Genomic DNA, 23,296 nt, shown 5'->3' with positions numbered 1-23,296 from the left:
TTGGTATTTTGCAGCTGAAGCTGGCGCCACTGCTGCTCCACCCATTTATTTTAAATGTGACAGAGTGCTTCTCTCCACAAGATGGTGCTGTAGCCTCTTTCTGCATCATATTCATGTATATATCCTCATACGCATTTTTAAAATTTACACGCACACACACACACACACACACACACACACACACACACACACACACACACACACACACATACATACATACATACATACATACATACATTATTTTATCCCTGCAAAATAACTACACACACACACACACACACACACACACACACACACACACACACACACACACACACACATACATACATACATACATACATACATACATACATACATTATTTTATCCCTGCAAAATAAATACACACACACACACACACACACACACACACATACAAACATACATACATTATTTTATCCCTGCAAAATAAATACACACACACACACACACACACACACACACACACACACACACACACACACACACATACATACATACATACATACATACATACATACATACATACATTATTTTATCCCTGCAAAATAAATACACACACACACACACACACACACACACACACACACACACACACACACACACATACAAACATACATACATTATTTTATCCCTGCAAAATAAATACACACACACACACACACACACACACACACACACACACACACACACACACACACACATATATACACCATGCAAACATTCACACTCATGCACATACACATGCATGTATGGAGGGGCATTTGTGGATCCATTATTATTAGTTTAAGAAAGAGGAAGCTGATGGTTCACACAGACAGGGAGGGGTGGATGATGCAGCTGATGTGATCGACTCAATCAGTTGTGCAGCTCATACGTCTTCTTCCCCATGAAATAGACAGGGCCCCATCGATGTGTCAGTGTGTAACACAAAGTGAACAATTTATTTTGTGGTGCCACGGGGAATACACTATAGCACTAGGACAGTTTTGTCTCTCCCCCGGCCCCTGCTCTTCTTCCACACACATGCATGCACATCTATACCCCCCCCCCATCACCACCACCACCACCACCCTCCCTCCCTCTTTCCATCCCCCCTCCATCCTTCCTCTTGTAACTACGCCCCCTGGCTGTTTGTGTCAGTGTTCTTCCAGAAACTGCCTGGTGAAATGAGGGTGGAGAAACCTATAGCCTGCGGCGCACAGATAAAAGAAGCCTATGCGCTTCCTGTGACGTCGTTGGTAACTTGTCTCACGTACCGCAGGACGGCATGAGGTGCAGAGTTCAGCGATGAGTAAGGATTACGAGGCTCCTTGTATTTCCATATCACTCTCATTATGGCACAGCAAGTGTCAGCACAGCACGGAAAAAAGGACAGCGATGCATATGAAAGGGCCACCTTGCGGAATGACGTGTGTATCCTTGAGTTCTAATAATAGTAGCTGCTGTTAAATGATTCAATTTTATATTTCTATTACCTGCAATTTAATGTATTCATATATTCACTTAGTTAAGATGTAGGATTCAACGTCAACACTTTGAAGTGGTAACATGGGTAGGAATAAAATATTCTGAACCAACAAGAATAAAAGTGACCTGCATAGATGCTGTGGGTAAATGAGATACAGAAATATCATAGCTTGCCATTTTTTTTTGGTGTTTGGAAATGATCGGGTGACAAAAAGAAGAGGAGACATAAAGGAAGACAGAAGACAGACAAGTGAGTCCATTGGGATTCTGTGACAAAGATCCGATTTGTTTTGACTCCCCACGCTGCCAAAATCCATAAGCTCACTGGATGATTAATCACCAAAAACTTTGTCCAACAATCGACCTGGCTGTGAGTCCATTTAAGTTTTCTTTACGAAGGCTTACCTGCAGTATCGGTGACACTGAATGGCTTTGAGTGATTATTCTTCTCATACCTTCTTGTACTGAAACCCACTTGAAGCTAAAGCTCCTGCAGGTCAGAATTCACAAATGTTCAAATTTGCCTCTTTGTGTTCGCACTGTGCTGATCTAATATTGTCATCCCGTTTGCCCACAGTGCCATTTTATCATCGCTATTAACTCCATGACATCGAAGATCTATAAGAGGCTAATATTCCTCAGTTCCTCTCCCTGTGGGTCTTTTTTTTCTCATCTGAATCGAGCATCTTGGTGGGCGTTTACACTGGGTTGGCAGGGGGGTGTGTGTGTTGCTTCAGGCTCAGGTGAGACGATGATATATAATCCAGGACGTCCGATTTGACAGGTTCTGTGAATTTGAATTCTGCTCAGACGCTAAAACGCCACACTACAATTTGTAACAAACTGTCACACAGGATTTTACCCACGGCGGCAGCTATTTTAGCTTTTGCAAGGTAAACAGTAAAAATCCAAAGTTCGTGCTACAAAGTAATCTACCAGGAATGTGCCCTTTCATGTATTTAATTATCCACCCCAGCATCTTCTGGACTGGCCTCATTCAAATGAATGAGGCGGCTAGGTTTTTTTTTTTTAGGTTTTTTTCTCTTCCTTCCACACGGGGCTGTCCGCTCTGCCACACTCTCTGTAGCTCGACCCCACACTCCCTACGCACACATTACGCTTCTCCTACCTCTTAATATGGAAACATGTGGACTGCACTTGAACCCGGCGTTGGCCGTTATCACAAGCTTGCGTGTGGCATTTTACAAGTAGTTTATACTTCATCTATTCTTCTGCTTGTGCTGAAGAGGTCGACTAGTTCTTACAAAGAGGAGCTCTGCTGCTCGTGTGCTCTGGGCCAGTTACTTTATATAAACCATAATCACATAATCACATACTTATCTGTGTGATGGTACCCTACAGGTGTGGACTTTACAATCTGTACAACATATCCTGAGACCGTAGGCCTTTTTCAGTGTAATCACCAAGTGAGCAATCAATGGGACACCATTTTCTCGAGTACGAGAGAAAGACCCCAGTCTGCTGATGGATTCCTGTGAGCCACGGTTGACCGGCGAACCTCCATTACTGGGCAGGGGTCGAGGTGAACGGGTCAAACCACCAGAGAGCTTTCAGCCAGGAGGCCGCTGTTCGTTCCCCGTGTGAAATGAAAAGTCACAGTTGATTCACTTGTCATGTAACTTGTGTACTTCTGCAACAACACGTGTGTAGTTATTTTAACCCGAACGATGACCTTTTTCTTAAAAAGGAGCCAAACTTAAGTTTATTTTCAAAAGACTGTATGCATGTAACCAGCAGAAATGTACTCGTGTTGCATGGCTTTGGGAAGAAAACGCTCGAAAAATGAAGTGTAGTGTGTGTTTCATAAGATATCATAGGAACTGTTGTGTCAATGCCCTTCGGTGGTTATTCTAACTCAAACGACAATCTTTCCCTGAGCTGAACTATTTGTGTTACTTAAATCTAACGGAGTAGTTTCCTGCGAAGACGGAAGTTTATTCTTAAAGGACTGTATGCATGTAACAAGTGGAAAGGGACACTGGTTGCTGGCTTTTTTTTTTAGGAAAACACAGAAAATACGACCTTTTTTTGCAAGATATCATACAAACCCTTGTATGAGGTTACGTCGTGTATTTGCTTGCAGACAGAAAACTGCAGTTTATTTTCTTAATATTCGCTTTTCCTCTGACATTTCCTGAGTACCCGCCTCAGAAACTTCAGACCGCATCCTGTTTCCGTGGCTTGTGCTGAACTCTAATGGGGAAAGTTTGAGGAAGGAGATAATGTGATGTAAATCACAGTGAGAGGAGGATGTGAAAGGTTGCTTGAGTTTTATAGCTCGAGATAAATTGTGAGAGAGAAGGATAAAGGCCAAACTGGGGGGATGACCGGGGTACCACAGCAGAGGCACAGCGGAGCTCACGTGTCGGCTGCACAACGCTGTTCGCATTAGGGTCACTTTGCAGCCTTGGACACCCGCAGCAGGGTTTTGAATCTGACTTTTGAAAATTGTTTAAACATGAATATTTACCAGCTGTAGTCCAGTTTGGACAAGCAAAAGGTAATCCAAGAGTCATACCCCTGTCCCACACTCGCCCGGCGGGGGGGGGGGGGACAAGAAAAAAAGACGACTTGAGTAGAAATGAAATATTTATGATTCAAAGCATAGGGATCGGAGCGAGGAATTGCCCCAGGGCTCATTGAGTAGCTGCACTTCTTTTCAAAAGCATAAATTTCCTCTGTAACATTTCACGGAAACACACACACACACACACACACACACACACACACACCTTCGTGGACAGGTGGAAACGATCGCGCCATTACATCCCCCGGTTAACGATGAAGACGACTCACATGGTGTCCCTGCAGGAAATTGGTTTCGTGAGGATGCACGATGAGGACGGATCACTTCGCCCATAAGGCAGAAAATTAGATGGCGAATGTGAAATCGCAGATTGTGAGCACACGTGGGTACTAGGGGGGGGGGGGGGGACATACTCTATAACTTGCTTTGATACTATTCTATAAATATATAACGCGTTATGATTTAAGTATTGCTTATATATTTCTACACGAGCCGTGTTTTTTTTCCCATGAGGAGAGCTGAGCCCTGCGGCTGAGCCACCTTAGGGTATTGCACGCCTTTTACATTTAATGTCATCGCGCGTGCGCTCAAAGATCAGCCAACGAGCTGACGGCTGTCTGTGACGATGAGGCTCAAACCACTCTCGATGATCAGTTCTCCTCATTAGTCTTGCAGATCATACATCAGCCCGTTTCCACCGGCTCTTTGCCAGTCCGAGTCTGGTCTAGCACTTTAGCCTGACCGTCTCACTGATCCACAGACTCTCTGCTTACCCTCCTTTGAATAACTTTGCTTGTGTCCGACCATAGACTGTATAATAGAAGTGGACGTAGTCATCGTGACGGCACCCATTGGTTTTGTGGTCATTTTGAGGCCTCGAGTTCGCCTGAATTTTTTATTTTTTTTTGCAGCCAGTTAAAATTTTTGGAATGCGAAGGAGTAACGTAGAGGTCTCTGGTAGCCCCGCCCTAAAGCATACTCCGCTTTATGGTCTATTTCACTCTAAACTGGACCATAATTTACCGAATGAACATCATGCTGTATTGAAGAAGACTTGAAACTAGATGTTTACAATGTTTACTGAGGTAATAAATCAAGTGAGAAGTAGAGTCATCTTCTCACAGACTTCTATAAAATCGGACTTCTTCTTAAACCCGGAGGAGTCGCCCAAAAAGTCGCACTGAAGAAAATGATTTAAATCAGCAAAGTGATTTGTGACTTCCACCTCTACTTCACTGTCGACCTCAGAAATATTGTTCTGCTGCACATTTCAGCAACAATCACCTCAAAGCACACAAATTCAGAAACGGATTGCGCAGCTTTTGCGGCTGCTAGACCTGCACATATGAGACAAAAAGGGTGAAAAGCAACTCCAACTGTGCTGCCAAGCAAATAGCGTCTTGGGTCTCTTTTGCTATGTGCACGTATTTCAATTAGATCATTTCTTCTTATGCAAATGAGCCTCTTTGCAAAAAAAACAATTAGATTCACAAAGATCAGCGCTGATGGCCACACGCAGAAACAGTGAAATTGTTGGTGTCTTCAGAGAGTTGATGGTAACTGGAATGTGTTCATGCAGGGTGTCACGCCCAGACTTTCCAGTGATTGTGGCAGCGGTGGCTGTAGCCAGGCGAATGCATCGTCACGCTCTGTTTAAAATCATTCATTTTGTTTTTCCCGGCCCCCTGCCACTCATTGGTGACGTAAACCTCCACTTCGCTCTGAGCACCACTTTACCGTAACACACGGCTCATATCGCTGATGATATGCAGGGAGCACTGACTTTGTGTTTCATGTTGTGATTTAAAAAGAAAAGAGGGCGACGGACAGTAAATACAAACAAGACACTTGAACAGTGCGGTCAAACAAAAAATAATGAAGATCACGAGTGCATTACTGTCCTTGACAATGTTGTTTATTCATTGTGTTATGCTCATACTAATGCCCAGCCCACATGGACTGATAAAGCACCAAAAAACTACAGTTGCAGCCGTAAAACATTTGTCAGCTTCTTCCGCTAAATTGCAAATAAACAACTTTGTCTTCTGCCCCCGAGGCTCTGCCAATAATATCTTTCTATAATCATTTAATCCGGAAGAACTCATCTGAAATTACATTTTGTCAAACTAGCTCTTAAATCATCACATAACGAGCAATAAAACATGAAATGGACTTAATAGTAAATAGCAAGTCTTTTCTCTGTTGTTTTTCTACAGCTAATAATAATGTAGCCAAACACAGAGATCTTTGACTTATGGTTTAGTTCTGCTTCTCATAAGGCTCCACACTGTAGCTAAGCCCCGCCCCCCTCTGCTACTACGTCAAGCTGTCAGCAATACGTTACCATGTAGCCCAAACGGTCACTAACTGCACTACCTGAAAAAAGTTTGTCTTATTTTTGGAAAAACTAAAAAGCCATTTCAGAGAGCAGCAGGCAGAAGGGTCTACAATATGCCTTTTGAAGGATATATTCAGGATGTCAAACTGATTCAGCAGTTAAAAACAGGTTAAAAAGATAAAGCTAGAAGCTAACGCTATAGATCACAGTGTGGAAGTGAACCACCGCATCACCTGGCGATCGGGAGAGAAGACAATGAAATTAAAGAACAACTCGGTTCCTGCAAAGCCAGTCAGGTCTTTATTCACTTTTAAAATCATTAAAAAGCAACAAAAACAGTCGGTATACCTTCAGTAGCTAGCAGTGTGCTAAAGACCCCGTGGCAATCGTGGGGTTCCAAACAGACTGGATTCAATTTGTTCAAAGGGGGTCCAATTAGGTCCACAAACAGAAGACTGGCTCGCTTCACGCAACCTGTTGCGGCTCTGGCTGGCTGTGTCATGTACAGCGGAACGTTGTCTCTCGCACCCACTATTCATATTCATGTTTGAATAATGAAAACTGCTGGGAATTAGGACGCTTTTAAGAGACATTTTAGTGACAATTGCAAGCGATAAATTATTATCTTATTTTAGAGACCCCCGAAATTTTGCTAATGAGGCTTACAGAGGGTCTGGATTGGCCGCCCCGAGATCCTCGGTATTTCGGACACCGATCGCTAGCGTAGCACAGAAGTGCTAACGCTGGTTAATGATGTGCTAACGTACTCTGTTAATGTCAGCCCCACAGGTTTTTACATAGAAACGTTACGTTTTAGGAACGTAAAACGTATATCTTACCTCACTAGTCCGGGCATTTCCATGCAAAATATCCCAGTTAATGATCTTTCTATTGAACCGCTCTTCAGGTTTATTCACTCTCGTTTCTCAATTACTAGTATTTGCTTTTCACTTACTGTAAGACATTAAATGAAAACTCGGCCTCAACTGTAGAGATGTTAGAACCAATTAGCATTTTCTTTGATAGGTATATTGTTGCTGTGGCAGCACACGCTAAAGGTCATGACAAAATCGTTAGGGAAACAGAACAGGAATGCTGTTATATGGATTTTTTTCGGGCTGGTGCCGTCTCTAGATGTCGCTTTTCAACTTAATGATTCAGATGTCATGCTAAATGTACGTGTGAATTCGCTGTGGTGTAAATATTGCTGGAAAAGAGACGAGTAAATGAAATAGTTTCAGACGCAGCTGTGGAAGTCCACGATGAGGCAGGGAAAGAAACTGTATGCAATCAGAGAGAGAGAGAGGGGCGACGTGCACCTCCTGTGTGTGTGTGTGTGTGTGTGTGTGTGTGTGTGTGTGTGTGGATGGGGTTAGCGGTGCCTCTGGAAATTGATTGTTGCCGTACACACATCCTGATGGCAGAGATGGTTCGTTAAACGCTTTCAGAGATTCAATTAATAGCAGAAATTAGATCATTCCGTGTGCACGTGCATGCAAATGTATGTTTGTGCATGTGTGTGTGTGTGTGTGTGTGTGTGTGTGGAGCGTGATTCATGCGTGCTTTCAGCGGTCCCAGCAGAGAAGCTCTAATGATTTATTATAATCACTTCCTGTCCCCAGAGGAAGAGCAACATGAAATATGATGTCAGACAGAGAAAAGGAGACACAAAACAGAGAGAGTACTGAACTCATGTTGTGTCACTGGTTCAACTTCATTTCAGTGACACGCTCACCTGTATAAAGTCCATCATTTATCTCACCAATTATCTTATTTATTATTCATTTATCTTCAAGTTTTAGAACCTAAAAATATAGCAGTCTTTGTGCTGCAACTGCTATATATATTTTGTATTATTTTCACCACTCAAATTAAATACAAATTATACCTGGATGTTTTATTCTGTCATAAAACCCCCCCCAAAAAAACACAAACAAAAGCACACAGATTAAAACCAACATAAAATATGCAAATACACAAAGGAAAGACAATAAGACAAACTGTGAACAGCATATAAAACAGACGTAATGCATGAAAAACACCACGCTCTCATCTGTTGAATTAAATTTTTTGTTTGATTAACCCGGCGCATTCTTCCCTCTTTAGATTCTCTCAGCACAACATAAGTATATTTCAAAATTAATTTCAATGGAATTGCCGCAATCAGTGGCACTAACCGGGCCGAAGGGAATCCTTTGTGTCAAGTTCAACGTGGAGAGGGAAAAGGGAGCCCAAAATGTAAAGTTTTTCAATAAATTGGGTGAACTTTTTGTCCTGTTAGCAATCGAGCTAACACGCTTGCTAACAGTTGTGTCTACACGGTCACCATAAATTTGAGAATACTCAGGAGACTCGCTGCCTGACGACCAATGCTAACTTTAACCATTCAAGATCCTAACCTCAACCATCTGGCCAGAGTTTCCCAAATGGAGGGTTACCATCTACACACGACCCTAGCTAACTAGCTGACAGTTAGCAAGCTAGCTAGCTTGGCGCTATAAGTAACTGCTGCAGAACATGTGGTAAAAATCCTGTGGAAAACATCCCAAAAAGATAACACACAAGTCTTGATTACCACAACAACACCACAGGGAAATTGGGACAACGACAGAAAAAGTCACAAGCGTTCACATCAGACACACAACTCATGGTATTTGACAACAGGACATTTTGTGTTTGCAGTAGTTAACCAACTTGGATAAACTTCACTGTGATGCCACTTTCTGTTGTTACTGGACCTTTAAAAATGCTGTTTGAGGGCCGAGATTCTGATTTAGGATTTAGTTTAATGTTATGTTAAGGTTTAAAGGTTGGGGAAGGAATTGTAATGGTTAAGATAAGGGAATGCATTACATGAGCAAATGTTCTCAAAATATATGATTATGTGCATGTTTATGACCTGACACACCCAGAACATTTACTAATCAGAGGTGACATTGTTTTTTCAACGGCTTTCTGCGTCTTTTAACCTTAAAATAACTCAATAATTCAAGCATTCAAGCTAGAAATCCATGAAAACTAGACAAGTAAAAATGATGATGTTTGGTTAGTTTGACTTCATTCACCCAGACTTTGTCGTGTGGCCTCAGAGTGATGATGCATAGAGGAGGGTTGACTGTGTGTTTCGCGTCCAACAGTGAGAGTTCAGAGATCTCTGTGGGATATGTTTCCATTTATTATCACAGAGACATCATGCCAATAACTCAGTGTGTGTTTGTGTGTGTGAGGAAGCTTTCTGCTAGCATGTTTACTCTCTGCAGATGAAAATCCATCCGTCTGTTAGACTACACTTCATCGAGTGATTAGTTTGTGCTGTGTGTCAGCGGTTTATAGATTCACTGGAATGATAGACTGATTGAATGAACCAACAGGAGGATGTATTGTTTGTTTGCTCACTTTCTCCCGAATCATTTCTTCATTCAATTTTACATTTCCAAACATTGTGACATGGTGAGTCTCTGTGGGTTTCATTATTTTGCATGACGTTGGCAGCGTAGGTTGATATTTGCAACAATCAAACACACAGAGAAAATCCTGCATTCATAATTTTCTTTACTCTTATCTTTAATACAAAATAGTCACATTAGCCAAATCAGACAGTTCCTTTGTGTGTGTGTGTGTGTGTGTGTGTGTGTGTGTGTGTGTGCGCGTGTGTTCTTAATTCAGGCTATCTTTGGGGACACATTTGAGAATAAGGACCAGTTGATTGGGGACGTCTTACTGACTTTCAGTGCTTCAATTTAAAAATAATTAACTTATCTCTGCATGTCACAATCATATCAGAGTTTTCTAATTGGCCCAGAGCTAACGTGGGCGGGAGTAATGGACACAATATGCCTATTTTATTGCCGCAAATCAATCAATCAAGTTCTATAGCACTTTTTAAGCAAATTTAAATGCAATTAAAAGTGCTTTACAAATGATTGACAAGAAAAAAAATGGATTGAAGATGAAGACACTAATGCACACCAAATTACATTAAGAAGAATAAATGAATAAAAGACAACACTGAATAAATTGATCATGTTAAAACAAAAAATTGTAGGGCAACATAAAAGAAAAAGAAAATTATGTATAAATACTAAAACCATAATGTAAAAACACTGTATAAAAGCAGATGTAATATTAAGCTACAATAATAAAACTCATAAAATCATAAAATGATGAAACACTGCATAAAAGCCAGAATGAATAGATATAGTATATAGTTTCTGTTTTAAAATATCAATATTGCAGCTACCTCTAGAAGCCCATTTGAGAAAAAGCTGATTTTTGGGACATTGGTTAAGATTAGGGTTAAGCAAGTATTGGTTATGGTAAGTCTCCAGGAAATTTATTTAAATTCCCAAAAGTGAGCTAAACTGAGTAAACATGTGTGTGTGGATGCACATCAACGCCCTTCATTTGAGCAACTTCAAAAGCATCATGTTAGCAGGATTCTGGTCATCACACGCATGCAAATGAACAGATTGTCTCTCTCTCTCACACACACACACACACACACACACACACACACACACACACACACACACACACACACACACACACACACACACACACACACACAGAGCCTGTCTTTGAAGTGGACCCTGGAGCGGATTAATGTCCACTCAGAATGAAAATGGGAGACAATACAAGCCGTTCTATTTCCTTCTTTTCCCTCATTTAATGATCACGCCTTTGTTTCAATAAAGCCACGGGCCACATGAGTAAATCTGCTTTTAAAAAACCCATTAACCACTTTGTAAAAAACCCACGGCACACTTGCTGTCAGGGTAAAAGTTATTGACTCAAGCAATCAAGTCAGCTTGTTTCAGCTGCGCAGGGAATGAACACCGTGTCATTCTTTCAGATTCATGAGGAGATCTGTCAGCAGGATTTTGTCTCTCAAACTGAGTGGAAATGTTTCTGCGTAAGTAAGAGGCCAAGTTTGTACCCCATTTTTACTTAGTTGTCACATCTGTTTTACTTACAGTGAATCATGTCAAATGAAAAAAAAATGATCTACAAGATTTTTTTTGTGGATATCAGCGTAGATTAAACTATGTTATTTCAAAAGCTTTGTTTTTATAAAACATGGTTTATCTGTGGTTGGGTGTTAATGGCGTTGCTGCTACGTATTGACTGATTGGCTGCTTGGGCTGCTCTGTTTTCTCCTTCCAAGTTTCTGCCAAGTTTCCCTACAAGTAGAGCCTAGAGATTGCCAAGAGTAAGACAAGGAAGTTAGAGAAAGACTCAGTTATGTGTTCGGCATTAGCTGTAAGCTAGCTCGCAACCAGGCGGAAACCTCAAGTTCTGGAAAGTGAAGCCAATGCTGAAGTACCAAAAACTTGCATTCTCTGTAATGGCCATCAGGGGGCGACTCCTCTGGTTGAAAGAAGTCAGATTGTATAGAAGTCTATGAGAAAATGACTCTACTTCTCACTTGATTTATTCCCTCAGTAAACATTGTAAACATGAGTTTATTGTCTCATTCGCTAGTTTCAAGTCTTCTTCAACACAGCATGAAGTTCATTTAGTAAATGATGGTCCCAATTGGAGAACCATAAAGGTTATGCTTTAGGGCGTGGCTACCTTGTGATTGACCGGTTGCTGCCAGCAATCTGCGTCCCTCCACCGCCGTCCAAACATGGTCGCTTACGTTCACTGGTTGCAAAAACCAAGATGGCGATGGTCAAAATGCTGAACTCGAGACTACAAAACAGTAGCCACAAACTAAAAGATGACATTACGAGGACTATGTCCACTTCTTATATACAGTATATATATATATATATATATATATATACTTCGCCTCAGTTTGCGCAGTCCGGGGCAAATTTGTTATCTTGCATCTTTTTCTTGACACTGTGACAACTGAAAACCTTCTGCTAGCTGCAGTCGTTGCTTTCCGCAGCGAAAGTAATAACTTAAACACGGAAACTGCATGTCTAATTTTTCAGATGAAATAAAAGTTACCTGGATACAACTCTATATTTGTGTAAGTATATCCTAGCATCGTCGCCATAGAGAAAAACGTGACGGAAACTGTTAGAATCCCACGCTGAACTATCAAAACACGGAAGGTATCTACGACCGGACTGCTGTCATTACCGTATAAGTACATTTTAAATGAGCTCCTAAATTGGACCTGTAAACTAAATGAACTACAAATCCCTGGTCATGTCCTCCAGTCTCTATTCAGTTAACACAGTTTGGCTTCACCGAAAAGGCCTTCAGCTCCCCTCTTTGAAGAAATGCCCTCTGGCAAGAACTTTTACTTAACTTTAAATTGAAGAGGTTGAAAGAAGTACACTTCCTGAGGCTATTCAACTCTCAGATAGTAAACCTGAGGCACATTAGAGGCCCAGTGCTGTTTGTCAATCAAGAGTGTTTTGTTGCCCAAGGTCGGCGATATTGGCCATAGAGATGTCTGCTCTCTCCGATAAAAAGGGACGAGATGGCACTCGGCCCGTGAAGCTGAAAGCACCGAGAAAATACATTTGAAAAGCTCACCAGCAAGAAAAGAAATCATGACCCAGTTACTCAAGATATATGTATTCACATACATACAATATCACATCGTACAAAGGTGTGCGTCCAGCAAAGTGCTTTTTTTTTTCTCCAGCTGAGAGCTTTAATGTTGTTGCTATGATTCGTCATATCTGCAGAATGACGGCACAAGTTAGAGAGCACTTGATCTGGATGAAGGGAAGGCTGACGAACGTTTGGGAGAGAGGACGGACCTGTCGGCCTGTGTGTGTGTGTGTGTGTTCATGTTGCGTTTCCTCACCGAGAGAATTTTGTGGTTCAAGAGCTGAAGTTGGACAGAGCCTGGATCAAGGACTAGGCGGCGTTTGTGGTAGTTGCCCCGCCCCTCCTCCACTGCTGCGTAGAAAAGTGATCGTGACAAGCACAGCGTTCTACCCAAAGTTCAACATTTTTCATCTCTCGACCACCAGAAATAAACTCCAACCGTACAGCGCTCAGTGCCTCGTCAGGCTGCTGGCGTTCCCATGGCAAAAGAATTAAAAAAACAAAACACACTGGCTGTACCGGGGCCTCGTGGTATTTTTAGAAACACGCTTGTGGGCGACTCGTTTGGACGCTGGCGGGCAGCGTTTTGACCACCCCTGCCATAGAAGATGCATGGCAGCTCGCCACAGGTTCGCTGTTTTTTTTCGGCGTAAAAGCAACACATGACCTTCACGTGGATCATGTTAGCTTTCTATAAAACTACATTTACGGCATCAAAATAATTTGAAGGATTGAAAGACTTTAAGAAAACGTTTTGTCACAATTACAGTGAGCTGGTATGAGTGACGGAGCACCTGCATGGTGCTTTGCTCATGCTGTGACTTGAGTCAGAATGGTTCTGATGTGTGAAGGTGTGCGTCGTGACAAACTTTGACTGAATTCACAGGAGTGCATGAGGAGGCGGGTGAATGCTGCTGCCCTTTTTGTTTTGCTGCCCTTTACGGGCCGAAACACACAAAGACGGATTCTGAGCAAGGAGCCGCTGACGCTCATCACCGGAGGAGCCATAAAGAGTCCGAATGGCATTCATTCGGCAGCACTTCCACAGACTCGAGTGTATTCAAACACGGCACACTTTTTCCTTTTAACAGTTTTTCACAGTCAGCGATTCAAAGCCACAGGAATGTGATCATCCTCTTAATGCGAGTAAGAAACGCTGCTTTCTGCACTTATGGAAATGGAATTCTTGCAGCTCAGTTAAAGTCAAGGGGAAGCAAAAATAAATATGTGACCAAATGATTATAGAATTTACCAAGTATATAAAATCAGGTTTTCAACTCCACAATTCACTGCGATACAGTTCAAAGACTTTTCACATGTTTTCAGCGATTACTTTTATGGAATGCTAACCTACACGGCAGAGGAACAGTTTCAGCACACAATATTGTGTTCATTTTGTAAATTATGGTCATATTTCCAGTAAGGCCAATACATTGCACTGTATGTACATTGCACATATAGATGTCAACTAAATGTAGTGATTTTGTTAGTCAAAAGTGAATGACAAACGTACTGTTTTCAGAGAGGTTCGTACGACACTGAGTTGATCTTGAGTTGATAAATGCGGAACTAACACTGTTTAAACAAAGACAAATAAACTAAAAGTTTAATTACAAAATGCTCTTTGGATCTGTCTGTTTGGATACGGATCCGAGATTCACCAGGGGAATATGGAGGGAAAAAAAACATAAATGATTCAGTCTTTAAAAATTGAACTAAATAATATATATATATATCTCTTGAGGTGACTCATAACGGCCAACACCAACTTTGGCTCCAGAACTCAATATTGCAGGTCAGGGGCGGACTGGGGGGGGGGGGGGAGTGGCCCGGGAGTTACTGTGGGACCGGCCCACTCAATGCATCGACCAGGCTTTACGTTTCGGTGCCGGTGCCATGCTGCCGGCTCGCGCTCAAAAACGGCGTCGGAGTGACGCAAGTGTTGAGTGGGCTGGAGTGATTGACGTTTAATAACTCCTAAAACAAAGTTAGACGGACGGAAGAGATCAGATGAGTAAAGAAGATGGAAACCGTGAGTGTGAATACAGATCGTGAGGCCGACGATGTCAGAGGGAAGGCCGGTTGGTGATGGAGGTGGGCCGGTGTTGGACCAGCCCAACCCCGTCGGCCTACCGGGGGTTTCCCCGGTGTCCCCTATGGCCAGCCCTCCCCTGTTGCAGGTGTCTTTTTCTGTCTTTTGTCTTATCGTGGGTGTCTGATGTTGGTGCTAAACTCTTTAAATACTGACTGGTTCATTGCTTTATTATATTGATTGAGACACGAGATTATGATATTGCGTAATGCGTAGTTTCAAAGCTGTGGCAGTATTTTTGTCGTTGTTATATTCTAAAACTGTAAAAGTTTTCCCTTTTAGTTTCTCAGACGTGCCATAGAGAATGTGCTGCTTGGTTTAGACCACATTAAACACGTGAGAGCTGGTTATTTTGCCGCGAGCCGTGAACTCGCCGTCTATAAATGGACGAGAGAAGCAACCTGTCGACCTGAGACAAAGTACATGACTCCGCTGCGGAGGGAATGACAGCAGGACGGCACAAATCGGATCTCAGACGATTTGATCAAAACGTGACATGACAGGGAATTATTAATTCACTGATAATGGGCTGAAAATAGGAAGCCCATGATGTTCAGGTCCGTGCCATTTAAATATAACCTTCCAAGGTAATTAGTTGAAAATTTCTTTTTTTTGATCCAAGGGGGTAAAGGTCTGTTACATCTGGAGCCTCAGCCATCAGAGAGATCTCTGAGCTCGCTGGAGAATGTGTGCCATGGTCAATACTGGGTCCCTGTCCAATTATTCCACCTCGTCTTACGAATTAATAATGCATTTTCTGTCCTACCGGCAGCAGTTAAACGCATGAAATTGGTTTCACACAGTCTGAATTGGAATCTTCTCAGTAACAGGCTATAGGAAGCGTCTGTAACAATGATTCATGACGAATGTTTGAGTGGTGTTATATGAACGTAGCGTGTGTTTTGCCTCCCAGGGTTAATATTAGAAGTCTTCATGCATAATGCAATTTTCTCGTTTTTTGCCCGATCTCAAATGATATAACACCGCACAGTTGAGCTCAACAAAGTGTCTGCAGAGATCAATTATGTATGAAAACCGTTGAGGTACAGCAAATGACAAATTCACACACGTGTTTCCTGTTTCTACGCGATATCCAGAGTTCGCCTTTGTTCATCTTTGGAGGAGCGGATGTGATCCGTCGGCCAATAAAAACACTCTTTCAATGTGTTTGGAATGGAAGTTGTTGTTCTTGTGCAGTGGTGGCCAATCTTTCTTGATTGTGTAAGGAGTCACGGGCCAAACAACAGTAAATGTCTTGTTTTCACAGTTACACTGCAAGAAAACCTCATGTGCCATAAAAAAATCGTTTTCTTTCAAAATATCTCTGCAACACGATGATACTGTTGAACCTATCAGAACTAATGTCACTGGTGGATTTACTGGTGTTCCCATTGGAAGCATTGTAACCATTTATTACGCCCGCCAGTTTCATAATGAACCGAAAACATTTTTTATTTTTGTGAAACCTTACAAGAGACGAGAGAAGTTTCTTATTCTAACATTATTGGCCTCCTATTGATCTTAGTATAATGTGCTAAGATGATGCTGATCTGTTTATTGCATTTCTTAAGTAATCTGTCTTTCCTGCAACATTTCTGTTGCTGCTCTTTTATTGTTGCATCATTTATTTTTATAGCAATGTGTTCACTTATTTAGCGCCTACATAACACAATAATTGATGTACTCCCTGATCGAACTTCAGAAATCGTCGTTGCCGTACAAACGATTACATATGCTGCGACCAAATGAGCTATTTGGCTGCCTGTCTCCTGATGAATCAGAGGAGACAATCAAGTCACCCGGATGCTTTTAAATTAAGGCAACAATGTTGTAAAGGAAACGTTAAAGTAACGTTAGCCGGAGGAGAAGCCTGCAGAGCGGAGTGACGGCCACTTTCTGATTCATTACGGTTTAAGATATTGCTGCATGGTTGTGTGTGTGTGTGTGTGTGTGTGTGTGTGTGTGTGTGTGTGTGTGTGTGTGTGTGTTTGCGTGTGCGCGCGCGCAGCAGCAGCAGCAGCAGCAGCTGCTGCTCTCTCCCTGACTTTACTCGCTCTCGTATTCAGTCCTGCAGTGGCGGATGGGTTTGGAGCTCCCGCCGGCAGGAGCGCAGACATCTGAGGAGTCCGATCAAAAAGAGCAAATATTATTTTTTTTTTCAACAACAGAGAATCTCTCCGCAGTTTGAGACCCACGGACGGATTATTTAAAGCGCGTGTACCGGCTGCAAAAAGATTCAGGTGCAACTTTGCCACTGTTTCTGTTTTGTTCATCTCTTCTTGGTGCAGATCTGCATCCAGCACCTGGCCGCCTTCTCTACATCTTCAGCCTTGAGGATCCAGGATCTGCACATTATCCACAATATCTGAAATTTGGATGTCTTTTCTCTGAGGGTAAGATCATTATTTGAACAAACAGCTACTCCTATCTGCCTTTTTATCTATTTATTAAAATGTGTCTTTTGTAGGATGTGGCCGTGGAAAAAACGATAAAGTTTTTGTTTGCCCTTTTTTAATGCCAATAATTTGATGTTGCTGGACTCTCTTTGTTCATAAAGACATATCTGCAAAATGAGATGTATATGTCCCTGGTGACACCCTGCCATCTGTGTGTAACCAATGAATAATTCATTTTAAAGCTGTACTGCAAACATTTTTCTTTGCCATTCTTAAAATTACATAAGTATCGAATGGTTTCCTGAGCAGAAACCTTTGCATCTCTTTCCAGGAGTGTGTTATTCCCTGTTGTTTGGTCTGCTACAGAGCTATTCATACAGCCTCTGATGTCTGTGATGTTTTCTCTAAACAGATCTGATAGCATCCCTGTGATGGACTGAAGGTGTGAGGAAGAGGAAGAGAGAGAGAGAGAGAGAGAGAGAGAGAGAGAGAGAGAGAGAGAGAGAGAGTGAGGAGGGAGAGGTCTGCATGATGTTTGCCTTCCTTGAAGGTGAGGACGTCTATTAACAGCCTGTGGGGATTATCAGGTTCACTTCTTGGAGGAATTAATTGGGGGGCCGGTGTGGAACAGCACCATGACACCACCTGACTCATTGGATGTATGATTTACAAATGTTGGACCTGCAGACCACATGACTGAAACCTGAAATGATGCTATCAGGAAGGATTCTGGATCCTGATTTTGGTGTTTTGCTGTTTCCCTCTGCCGTGCCTGTGAATGGGTTTTAATGAGGACCGAGGGAAACCTGTACAGTGACCCCCACAGTCGACAGATTTTCATACCCCTCTGCAGCCTCCCCTGCTGTGGTTTCCTTCCCGCTGGGGGAGCAGCATGGATCCGGACCGGCCGTCAGACTGGAGCTCAGTCCAGCCCAGCTTCTCTCCGCTGCTGCAGCACGACGGCTCTCAGGAAAGACTCAACCACACCTACAGCTTCCACAGCTCCATGATGCTGCCCTCCACCTTCAGTTCCCCCACTGCCTCCCTCCGTCAACCCTTACCCTCTCTGCTGCCCTCCTCCCTCATCTCCTCCCCTTTATTCCCCACCACCTCGGCCACTCGACAGACGTCCGCTCTAGTCCACCAGCCCTCCTCCTCCTCCTCCCTCCCTCTGTCCATGTCCACCTTTTCTGCCAACGACCTGGCCGACCTGGAGAGCATGCTGCTCTGGACTCTCCACGAGCCCAGCACCATCGCTCTGACCATCATGTACTGCCTGTCTTTCATTTTGGGATTCGCCGGGAATTTGATGTCCCTGCGCGTCCTCACCAACAGGCGGAGCCGACGGCTGGCCGGCGTGAGCGCCACGCGCAGCCTCCTGGTGAACCTGGCGGTGTGTGACCTGGCGGTGGTCTGCGTGTGCATGCCCATCACCCTGGGCAGCCAGATCTACACCGCCTGGGTCTACGGTGACCTCCTTTGTCGAGCGGTGCCCTTCACGCAGGCCGTCTCGGTGTCGGCCAGCGTGTTAACGCTGACCGTGATCAGTGTGAACCGCTACTACAGTGTTCGATCCCCGCTGCGAGCTCGCTCCATGTTCACCCGCCGTCGGATCTTGGCGACCGTCGCCGTGGTGTGGACGGTGTCTTCCATCATGTGCGCTCCCATCGCAGTGATGAACCGGCGACGCAGGATCAGCTTTGGGACTTTTGCCGTCCTGGTCTGCGAGGAGAAGTGGCCTCAGCATCGCCTTAAACAGGGGTAGGTTCTGAAGGTAGCAGCGGGAGCTAGTCCACGACCTAGTCTCTGCAGATCTTCTGCTCTCCAGCCAAATTTCGGGTCTTTTTGTCCGAATACAGGGAGCCATTAGATGCTGTTGGGCCATGGTTACGTTTCATCCATTACCGTCCATTAGTTTTTGTCGTGTCCAGCTCTGTTTTGCAGTAATTGGTTCTCAAAGGTCCCAGTGAAACGGAAGTCAGAGCGCTTAGCTCCTTCCAAATGTTTGATGACTCATCTGGTACTCAGGGGCGTTAACAAAAAAAATTGATCCAATCAAAATGAGCGTAGAGCTCGGGCGCCATCTGCATGTACTGCCCACACTGCAGTGAGAAATCTGCAAAGTTTCCCTTTCATCTCTCCCTCCTCCTCCTCTTGAGCTCACAACAGGTGTGTGTGCGTGTGTGTGTGTGTGTGTGTGTGTGTGTGTGTGTGCGTGTGTGTGTGTGTGTGTGTGTGTGTGTGTGTGTGTGTGTGTGTGTGTGTGTATGCGGAGCCAACAGTCCGCTGTAGCTCCCCATGGCGCTGCACTCTAAGCCCGTCCACTTCTTAGTGGTCCAATCAAATGTGAAGGATTTGATTTAAATCCCTGTTGTAACTGTTCACCCCTCAACTACTCTGTTTCACTGTGAATTACATCGCAGTATAGAAGCTAAAGACGCTCTCACTTCAGTTTCACTGGGACTTTAATGTGCCAACTGAGCTCGTGGAATTGGAGGGCGTTGTCAATGAGATGCTCTCTGATTGGCTGGTCAACCCAGTGAATCAGTGACATCTCCTGTTTTTCCCCATTAAGAGAAGAAAAAGACCACAGACTGGTACAAACAGCCCAAAGCAAAGTTAAACTTCAGTGTGCTGGCTGCAACTTTTTGCAAGACATATTTTCAATTGATGCTTTGAGGATGAAATTAGACTTTTTGATTTGCTATGTCCCTCTGTGATATGTTTGTGGCTCACCAACAGGCGCGTAACATACAAATAGATTGTGTTAGGGTCTCAACTCTCTAAGACAAAGGGAGGCCGCATGTCTCCCACTGCTGCGTCTTTCGTCAGCAAAGCAGTGCTAAAAAAATCAGCTGGTCCAAGTTAAAATCAAACGCGACAGACACTATGCCTACCCCATGGTCAGGAGGGGGTCTGATCCTCTCCTCGGATTTACAGTTCTCTTGTCCCCCCCAAAAGTTACATTCCTGAGCCTATCGATCAGCTCCACGATTGGCTGAAATCCAATAAGCTCCCCCTTGGCTGATAACCCATTGTTCCGGTCAAACACCCTCACACAGCCGACACGTATACTTCCACCGCTGCTGGCACATTCCTCAAACCCCCCTCACAGGCACTCAATAGACATACAATTCCTCACAATTGTCTGTCTGGTTGTCTTTGCAATTTGAGGCGAAGCTCAATAGGTTGTCTTTCAGCGATTGTCTACTGGTTCGTAAAGGTTTGTGTGTGTGTCAGGGGCCTTTAGATCATCACATAGAGACACACTCGCCTTTGAGGTTTTTAAATGCTGTGCTTGAGGAGCTCGGACGGTCAAATTCAGCTCCATTTTGTACGCAAACCTTTCCTTTCTTGTTTTGTCGTCCTTAATCATGAGTTGTCAAGTGACTCAGAATGACTTCTATTGTGTTCGCTCTGTCATTTTCTTTATATGCCATTATAGCTTCATTGTCTGCCACTCACTTTGTTAGAAACAGTTTTTTTTTTTATCCAGAGATACCATCAAACATAAATCTGTTGGGAGTTTAGTGCTGCTGCCTACACTATTGTCCTATTCAACCTTGTATCTTGTTGATGAAAAAAGGAGCAAATGTAACTTTTCTTGTGCCGCAATCCATGACAAAGGGAGCATGTAATAGAAATATCCTCGACTCATCAGGCAGAGGGCTTCTCCAGCAACGGGAATGTTATTTTCAGTCTTTCGCCTCATATACAGGTGGATGTAATAGATATATTTTTATGAAACATGACCAATTTCAGTTTATAGTGACGAATAAATCGTTTCATTAAATCAGAAACTCATTCTGAACCGTTCCGCTTTTCTCCCACAGATACAATGTGCTGCTGTTCGTGATGCTCTACTGCCTGCCGGTGACCTTTAACCTCACCATAGGCTTCTTAACTGGCAGGCGGCTTTGGGGAGGGAAGAAATCCACTTTCGCCGACCTCGATCCTCGCAGCGAAGCTCTGCACGCCTCGCGCCTCAAGACGCGCCAGAAGATCGCCAAGATGGTGGTGTGCCTGGTGCTGCTGTTCGCCGTGTCCTGGCTGCCGCTCTACTTGGTCGACCTCTGGATCGACTGCGAGCAAAGGCCGCCGTCTTGGCTCCTGCAGACGCGGCCGTTTGCCCAGTGGCTGGGCCTGACGAACTCCAGCCTCAACCCCATCTGTTACTGTTTCATCGGGGATCTGTACCGCTCGGCAAAAGTGATTCGGACCCGCTACTACCAGAAAGTGGCCGCTCTGTTCGGCTCCTCCTCGTTCTCCAGCTCAGCCGCCGTGGCGTCTCCCGCCTCGGTGATTACAGACACCAAAGGGACGGCCGCCGAGCGCTGCCATATTGCAGCGCCGGCGGCGGCGGCGGCATCCATCGCTACAATCCCCAGGCTGTTGAGCTTGGCTCGAGGCCAGGGGCTGGGGCAGAAGGTCGTAGACAGCCGAGCAGGGTCCCACCACAGCATCTCAGACTGGTGTCGCTCCAGTCCCAGTGTGTGTGACAGCTCCTTGTTCCCCTGCCAGCTCCACACACTCCAGCACTCCATACAAAGCGCTGACCTGCCGCCCGCAAGGAGACACTCTGTAAATGAGAGCGCGGGATCATTACCTTTAAGAATCGAGTCGGTGGAAATAGACGTGCTGCCTTTGAGGAGGCATTCGGGCGGCAGAATATATAGTCTGTCAGCCGATAAGAGAGACATCATTACCATGGGCAGGGACGCTCTTTGTTACACCGGGCAGCACAGAGGCAAGACATCACAAACCTACTTTCTGGTAGGAGACAGGGAGGATGACACAACCGAGATGACCAGCCTGTGAAAGCTGCAGCTAAGTACCAGCAGGGAAGGTTGTCGTCCCCCGTCCCCCGTCCCCCGTCCCCCGTCCCCCGTCCCCCGTCCCCCGTCCCCTTGTCTGTCCTGCAGGCAGCAAAACACACGCACACAGCTCCTGATTCAGTTTGCAGCGGACAGTGCGGGTTAATCTCTTGCAAAGGCAATTGTTTGTCTTGAGGATAAACTGACCCGGTCCCGGTATTCTCACCGGGGATCCGGGATCAACGTTCGCACAGATGAGTTCAGGTTTTTGAAGACAAGTGGAGGAAGCAGTGATGGAGTGAAGCCTGCAGGGGAAGAGTTGGGGGTGTGGGGTGTGTGTGTGTGTGTGTGTGTGTGTGGGGGGGGGGGGATTATGAAGCCTCGGGCGAAAAAGAGTCACTGATTGAAGTGGTGCACCATTACACGCAAGTCATATCATAAGTAACCGAGCTGCTTGTCACAGTCGTGCTTAAGACAATAACCCGGCAGGACGTATCCGTGTTCTTTCTTATTGCTTTGCTAATGTAGAGACATACTGTATCAGGTCTCTACAGGATAATGTCACCATCAATGTCTGCAGTCTGGGAAAGATGTTCATGTGGGCAGTCACACAGGTGATTTGCAGGGAATGTGAGATAAACTGAAGCAGAGAATCTAAAACCCCCACACACACACAATGAATGCTTTTGTTTTTGCATATAATAAATCTGTGACATTGTTATTTTGGTATGAAATTACTTTCAAGAATCATCAGATTTTTCAAAAGCTAGACCTTGTCATCCAAAAACAAGCCGGTTTTCTTCACTCAGAGGGAATTTTAAGGGTCGGCTCACCCAAAAAACAAACAAAAAACTTCATGTGACTGAAGTGGTTTGTAATCACGGAGATAGTTTTGGTTTAATTGGCCTGGTGGTGACTTTTCTGATCTCACCTCAATATGTCATTTTGGTAATTACAATTGGGCTTAGAGTGTCAGGTCACAGAATTTAATAATTGCTTAAAAAGTTTTAATCAACTGCAAAGTGCTTTTCCAGAATCAGTGTCCTAGCCTGATAATGAATTCCAATTTTACTTTCACTTCATCAGCCACTGTATTTTTGCTTGGC

General features: G+C 44.1%; 1 protein-coding gene across 1 annotated transcript; it reads left to right on the top strand.

The window, feature by feature from the left end:
* The first annotated feature begins 18,268 nt into the window (after positions 1–18,268).
* LOC137892344 (neuropeptide Y receptor type 2-like) lies at positions 18,269–22,194 on the top strand. The gene is made up of 2 exons (XM_068737402.1): positions 18,269–19,137; positions 21,210–22,194. Exons 1-2 carry the CDS (start codon positions 18,269–18,271, stop codon positions 22,192–22,194), a joined length of 1,854 nt encoding a protein of 617 aa, XP_068593503.1.
* The last annotated feature ends 1,102 nt before the right edge of the window (positions 22,195–23,296 follow it).

Source organism: Cebidichthys violaceus, unplaced genomic scaffold (genome assembly GCF_023349555.1).
Source record: "Cebidichthys violaceus isolate CVI_PGR_0920_01 unplaced genomic scaffold, fCebVio1.0.p SCAF_79, whole genome shotgun sequence".
NCBI classification, from domain to species: Eukaryota; Metazoa; Chordata; class Actinopteri; order Perciformes; family Stichaeidae; genus Cebidichthys; species Cebidichthys violaceus.
This window is presented reverse-complemented; position numbering and strand designations above follow the sequence as displayed.

Coding starts and splice junctions, on each gene's coding strand:
- LOC137892344 (XM_068737402.1), top strand. CDS start 18,269: ATGGATCCGGACCGGCCGTCAGACTGGAGCTCAGTCCAGCCCAGCTTC. Junction 19,138..21,209: donor CAGCATCGCCTTAAACAGGG/GTAGGTTCTGAA, acceptor TTTCTCCCACAG/ATACAATGTGCTGCTGTTCG.